This window comes from Ursus arctos, unplaced genomic scaffold, assembly GCF_023065955.2.
Source record: "Ursus arctos isolate Adak ecotype North America unplaced genomic scaffold, UrsArc2.0 scaffold_1, whole genome shotgun sequence".
Lineage (NCBI taxonomy): Eukaryota > Metazoa > Chordata > Mammalia > Carnivora > Ursidae > Ursus > Ursus arctos.
The window spans coordinates 53,830,188-53,837,217 of record NW_026622763.1 but is presented as its reverse complement, the minus strand read 5'-3'; the positions used below and the strand labels follow the sequence as shown (position 1 = coordinate 53,837,217).

At 43.0% G+C, this 7,030-nt stretch overlaps 1 protein-coding gene across 12 annotated transcripts in view; it reads left to right on the top strand.

The window, feature by feature from the left end:
• CHN1 (chimerin 1) overlaps window positions 1-7,030 on the top strand; it is a 221,635-nt gene that overhangs the window by 191,280 nt on the left and 23,325 nt on the right. For all 12 annotated transcript variants that reach the window (XM_057318752.1, XM_057318747.1, XM_057318751.1 and 9 more), the window contains one exon: window positions 6,662-6,746. In XM_057318752.1, coding sequence (XP_057174735.1) covers window positions 6,662-6,746 — 85 coding nt within the window. The remainder of the gene's footprint in view (window positions 1-6,661; window positions 6,747-7,030) is intronic.

Genomic DNA, 7,030 nt, shown 5'->3' with positions numbered 1-7,030 from the left:
TATTCAAGGGGACATCCTTTATTAATGGTCTGGCCCATGTATGTCTCGCAGACTTTTATGGCATCTCCCTCAATTTTGAACGGTTTTTTCATTCTTAAAACCCTAGGTCACTGATTTTCTGTCATTTGTCATCCTTTCCAAAATGGTACTTCTGACTGTGTTAACTATTGTGAGGTCGAGTGTATGCCTCACAGGGCCCCTGCGAGCTTTCCCCTGTACAGTCCTCCTCTACAGCAGCGAGTTGGAGAGGCTGTTCGCACCTGGGCCCCTTCACCGTGATCCTGGGCCTCCATGCAATGCCCCCATTCCGCCTGCTGGGGGCACTGCATGGGGCCGAGGGGTATGCCCCTCGTTCAGTTCCAGGCACTGTTTCCATAAGTGTTTGGTGCACTCCTTCCACCTTTCCTGCTGTGGGCACTACATTACACATCCTTTCCATCCGGACAAGAAGAGTAGGCACGGCTAGCATGATGTCGGTGCTGGGAGCTTAACCGCACCCAAACCTGTTCGTTAGAGATCTTTCCTCAAGAATTTTGAAGCCACTACTCATTTTGACTAGATTTAACTAGATAATAAGACGAGAAGGTATTGCCTTGATACTAAAGATACTGTTTTGAGTACCTGCTCCCTGCTGCTTTTTGCAGGAACCCCTACACAGTTTTTGTATTTGTTGCTAATGATCATAGCCAACATTCTGCATTCTCTGCTCATGACTTAATAGTATAAACCAAAATACTTTCACTGTGATGGCAAAATCAGGACCAAAATTCTAAATTTCAAATACTTTGGATCGAAATTAAGCCATTTTGGTGAGACTAAAATTGGTTACATAAAAGAGTACATCCTGGTTGCCTGAAAGATAAAAATGGGGGGGAGGGGAGGAGAAAAAGCCTTTCCTGCCCAGCTGCCTATCTACCTACATTGCTTTTCATTGTGATTTTGATCATCTGTTCTCTCCCTTCATCACCCGGTACCAGGCTGCAGAGCTGACTCACCAGAGCCTCCCAAATGTCAGTCCTCTTCCCCCAAAGCAAAATTTCATTTTCCCAAGTTTGTTTTTTTTTTTTTAAAGTAGGCTCCATGCTGGGCATGGACCCCAGCATGGGGCTTGAACTCACAACCCTGAGGTCAAGACCTGAGCTGAGATCAAGAGGTAAATGCTTAACCGACTGAGCCACCCAGGCGCCCCTCCCTGAACATTGTTATCACCTCCAACCTAGGTCACATTTGCAGCAGTCTTTGCAGGTATGCTCCTTTGCCGTTTGCATTCATGCTTATTTCTAGAGGGAATGTTATGGCTTGGAAGGGATAATGAAGATAGGCTGAAATTTTTTTTTCTCTTCCCATCGCATTGATTTCTTCTCCTCTCCTTTTATTACTGACATTCAAACTGGAGATGCGAATGTCAGAAACATGAGAAGATGTTCTGGTTTTCTTACAGAAGCCAGGGTTTGGGGCAATATAATAGTAGGCCCAGTGGCGAAGAGCTTCAGTGTTTACCCAGATCAGTGCTTAGGAGACACCTATCCTCAGCCTGTGCCACGGGGTCCCCTCAGTAGCCCAGTCACTCCCCTCCCTGTGTGTCCTCAGCCTGGTTCTGACTAGCGCCTTCTGTGTGATAGACTTTTGGGATCCATTAATTAGCTCAGTCTTTCATATCTGTTTCTAAGTGATGTCGGTGATGTTAACATGAAGGGAGTTGTTCATGGTGAAAAGCAATCTGAAATGTCATGGTAATAAAGTTGTCTTCTTTCCAGTTGTAGAAAAGGACCTTCAAACTAGTTGCAATGCCCTTTGTTCATGAAGGTATAATTCTGTCACTTTCATTTGTCAAGATGGACCAGAGGTTTGGAGGTGGCCTAGAAAATAATCTGTGGCCAATTTACAAGGTTGCTTTTCTCAGGACCATCCTTGACCTCCCTGATAAAGTTACACACCGAAGCTGCTTGCTCTCTAGGATTACCCTATCAAAACACCCTCCCCAATGGGATTTTTTTTTTTTTTTTTGAAAATTGATCAAGTGATTTGTTCAAATAACTCTAAGGAAGAAATAATGCTGGTCAGTTTCCCACCTTATAAAGCCAGTGTATGTCATTAAGGTCACATAGTAAAGAGCAGAAACAGATTGGAAGAACACTAACTAAAGATTAGTAGATGTCACAGAATAAAATAAGACACTACTTAACACCTCATTCATCTTAAGACCACTGTCCCCACTGTCTGTCAGCCTCAACTATAAGAAACACAGACAAGAAGCCGGAAGTTTGTGTTTTCTTTTAAAAGGCCTTCAAAAAGAATATAGCTGACATATGTTCTTGATATACATCCAGTGCTAGCAGAGTTCTCTGAGATGACCTCATCTGCATCGAAGAATCAGTGAGTGGGGAGAGGGACAAGGGGATAAGGAAGGAAAAGAGCTGACGTGACAGCCTTGGAGAATAAGAAGAAACAGGAAAACTGAAACACAAACTTTGGAGCCATTTAGAATCAAAATCCTAAGGAAAATGTCACTTAATGACTGTCCGCTACTTGTTTCTGTCGTGAAGACATCAGTAATTCTGAACCCCAAATGCTGACCAGCTCCTGACCCCTAAAAAGGTATCTACTATGTCATAGGGCATTCCAGGCGAGGGCTGCCATCTGTTTCAATGCAGGGCTTCGGGCCCGACCCTGGACCCCTTGAGAACTGCTCTAAGCCTCCTTTCTCCCAGGTTCCACCCCATTCTTCCTTAGCGTCCTCCTAAGCAGAAAAAATCCCCACGGTGCAACTTTTGACCTTTTAATTATTATATTTTGAATGCCCATTACATTCTGATTTAATCATTTTTAAGACAGGTAATCAATACAACCATCTCTCTTAAACGAAATGGTCTGCCGGTGCCCGTGCCCTGGAGCCCTGTGTGCAGGAATAGCACCCCGTTTCCACTGTGCTGGAAGGAACAGCCCTCCAGTTGTCCTGCTTGAAGCTGCATGATTTGTGCAGTTAATTTTTAAAGATCTCTTTTTCTGAATGGGTAAAATACATGATATAAACGTCACTGATTATGTAAAACTGCATAAATAAAATATTTAGATAAAGCACTTTAAAAAGCATTTGTTACTTTTTCTTTAATGTGCTTGACACTTATTGTATGACTTAGTGTCATCCAGAAAAGAAACTTGCTTTCAAGTCCAGCAGCCCTTCTCTGAATTTCTGGCCAGTTCCAGTTCCTACTCCCCCTTTCTGCAAACTCCTCGTTTGCTTAGTAACTGAACTTCCATCATAATGCAGAGACTGTAGCCCCGTGACTCCTGCCCAGCCATTCGCTCCCCTCCTTCCCTTTGCCCAACTCAGGGAATGGGGAAAATAACTCTCTCATTCAAAGCCAAGCCCTCTGCCCTATCTCCATTTGCCACCGTCAGAAACTTTACTCCGTGAGTTACCCCCTCTTTCCCAGAAGTCTTCAATCTCCCATTCCCCTCCCTCCTCACTTCCAAACCTATTCTGCTTTTTTTCCCCGTTCATGCCCTCTTCCCCTCTCCTGTGCCTCTGATTCAGTTGGTTACCAAGGCCTGTTGATTCTGCCTCCTACGTGCCTCCTTTACCCCTTCCCTCCATCACCGCTGCCTGAGTTCAGCCCACACCGTCTGTCACCCGGACTCCTGCCACACGTAGCCTCCTACCTAATTTGTCTTCCGCCAGCCTCGCCTGCCTGCCTGTCACTCACCTTAAAAATCTTCAGTGGCCCTGCATTGCTCACTGGGCAAAGTATGAATCTGTAGGCATGGAGAAGAGGCCCTGTCTGTCTCTTGCTTCTTGCCATGTGGTCATCCCCGCCTCTACCCATGCTGAACTTCCTTAGGATTCCCTAAACATCCATGTACCTTCAATTTCCTTGGAACGGCCTTTCCTGACGCACCCCCTCCAACACGCACCCTCCAGTGCTGCCCCACAGGTCACCCAGCTGACCCATCTTAAGCCTGCACAGTGCCCCTCCCCCAGCTCCCCAGGTACTTTGTGGGCACTTTCTGTGGAGCATTTTCACACTGTATTTAATGGGGAAAATCTACAGTTAATTCCTCGAGCCTTTTTCTCTTTCTGTATGTCATTACTTTAAAATGTTCATGAATGAATAAAAATAACTACTGAATGAAGTCTCTGTTTTGATGACCTCTAGAATAAAAAAGACAAAAAGGCTACAGTATGCCATTATTACAGAGTCCATTGTCATGGAGCCATAGAGGTCACAAAACAAAATTTAAGAAACATGAGTTATAAAGATTCAGAAGGGAATCCAGTTGTTATACACGTAGACGTTTAATAAGCTTCTGGTGCTTTAGTCCCCTTTCTAGAACTGTTCCCTGGCGAGCTGTATAAGCTACCTTCCAGGTGGTTTAAACGAAAGAGAAAACCACCACCACCACCCCACGTGGCTCAGGAGGCCTTTATAAAGAACCATCCAAGAGGGAAATGTATAAATAACAATTCCCTAGAGATTGCTCTCTGCTCTCACACGTGACCCTTCAGAGCGCCAGCCTGCTCGGACCGTTCACACCCTTCCTTCAGTATATGTCATATGAAGAAACGTCCCAAGATTTCCCAGATGCCACATTCACTGCTGCTGTTTTGAATGCAGGGAAGGGACTTGGTTCTGTCGTAACCTCTCAGTACTCAGTGCTGTTTGTCAACGAGCCTGGTTTTAAGTTATTTCACATCATCTACTCTGTCTTTGCTCTCCCAAATGTAACTTTAAGATCCTTCATCGTGAGATAACTGGCAGGTACAAGACTGGGACTTACTTCCTCTGCTTCTAGGCCATTTCTCTTAACCTCACCAAGTCAAGTGATACTGGAGTGAACGACATCTAGCAACATCTAAGCCAGTGGGTATCCCAAAAACTTTCCCTAAAGCTAACGTCCTGCTTGTATAGCTATTTCATGATTATGTAACTTTTTTTTTTATACAAGTCAGTGCTGTTGCAATCATTCCCCTCAAAGCAAAGCAAGACTGCATACTTTATCCAGTTTTATTCACTCAGAGGAACACAGACAAACACAAAGACATCACAGACTATCTGAATGTTGATCTTGGGCTATGCTTCAGAAACCCTAGGAAATGCTTTCAATTTACAGGCCCCGAGCATCAGTAACAATCCGGAAGCAACTGTGTCTGCATTCCTGATGCTTTTCCATAAAAGACATAGAAGAGATTATGGCCTTCTTTTCAAAATTGACACGTTTTGTGCTCAGGCTCACTTGGCAGTTCCCAGAGTCACCAGCACATGCCTGCTTGGAAGGGACCAACACCAGGTTATCCATGACAGCCTTACTTAGCCAGTATTAGTATTCTGACATACCTTTACTTATTGATCTTAATGGGTTTTTTTTTTTTTTCATTTTAACATCTCTGGAATTGGGATTTCTCTTATAACCAATGGTTTGTCATATTTACTTGGCTAGATTTTTCTAAATAGAATATATGCATCTTACATTCATTTTAAGTCTTGTGTTCAATAGCATCTTAAGTTAGAAAAAAACAAGTTATAGATTATCTTAAAAATCATTTACCTACTTGATACATAAAAAGAACAGTGGCAAAAATGACAATCTTATTGGTGAATTTCATTATTTGCAGTAGCTGTTTTGGCAGATATTTATGTTGGAGCCAAATCATCACTCCTTGTGATTTGCACTCTCATATCACTGTTTTCTGCAGGAGGAAATCAGACATATAAGAAATTTTCTCAGGTAAATGTACTTTGATATACAGATCAGTGACTTCCTGGTTCCCTCTCCCTTTTTCTTTTATTTCTTGGGTGCATTTTCAAATATTTGCTGAGAATTTTTTTTCCTCAGAAATCTCAAAGCGTTATGATAATATTCCAGATTTTTCTTTTATTTAATATTGGGGTACGGATTCCTTGCTTCTCTTTTCTACCAATACTTTTTCATCTGAATTAAGGTAGAGTGGCTTCTCTTTCCTATGAAGAAAAGTCTAGAGGTATCTTAGCATTTGAATCCTTTCTCTGGGGACTCCTTTCTTAGGGATATAGGAATCAAGTGCAACAAAACGGTTTTGAGGCTGGAATGATTCGTGCATAATTACTATACTCAAATAGGGTTTCTGATTAACTGTAGCTTCTGCAGTTTCTAAAATATAGTCATTCCCTTAACTAACACAGTAAGTATTAAATGGTTTTAAACAGAAATTGGCCCTTTTTGATGATTCAGTTGTGACCAGTCACTAAGTATCACCCTCACCATCTGTGGTCACAGGAGGTAGGTCATCTGACAAAATCCTGATGGGATCCACACATACCCTATGTCTCTCTTTCTCCTCCTCCATGCTGTAGCACCCAGAAAATGCCAGTCTTTGTGGAACTCAAAGATGAGGCTTACAGCTGGAGGGGACCAGTTGGAAAACCACCGTAGAAATTGTTTTGCAAAGTAAATTGCAGAATATTGGTTTGATGCATCACCATTTCTGAAACAAAGAGGAACTTGAGCTCTGACAAATTTTAACTGCTTGTTGGTTCCACTCAACCAAGGTTTTTCTAAATGTAGCCATACCGCGCCTCTTCGGTACTAACCACGGTTTGTATTTCAGTGCTTGACAGAAAACAGTCTCCTCGTCCATGTGTTTTCCCCTCCGGCCACTCTGTCACTCACTACTCTTTTTCAGGTGCATACATTCAGAGGGCCACACTGGTGTGAGTACTGTGCCAACTTCATGTGGGGTCTCATTGCTCAGGGAGTGAAATGTGCAGGTAAGAGCTCCTCCCTTTCTGCTTTATTGAGTTACAAAGTTAGAAGGAATAAGTTATAAGGAGATTTGCTGTTACGCATATACCATGGGCTGGATCCTGGTTTGCTCTTAACACACATGCACTAGGCTAGAGCCACAGACACTTGGGAAACTGGCAGCTTATCTGCCCTTAACCTTCTTGTACTTAGTGGGGAGCAGACTAGGGATCCAGTATCAGTCCATTAAAAAGAGAGAAGTTGGCCTGTTCAAAAGTCTGATAAAAGGAGATAAAAGTGAGGCAGTTAT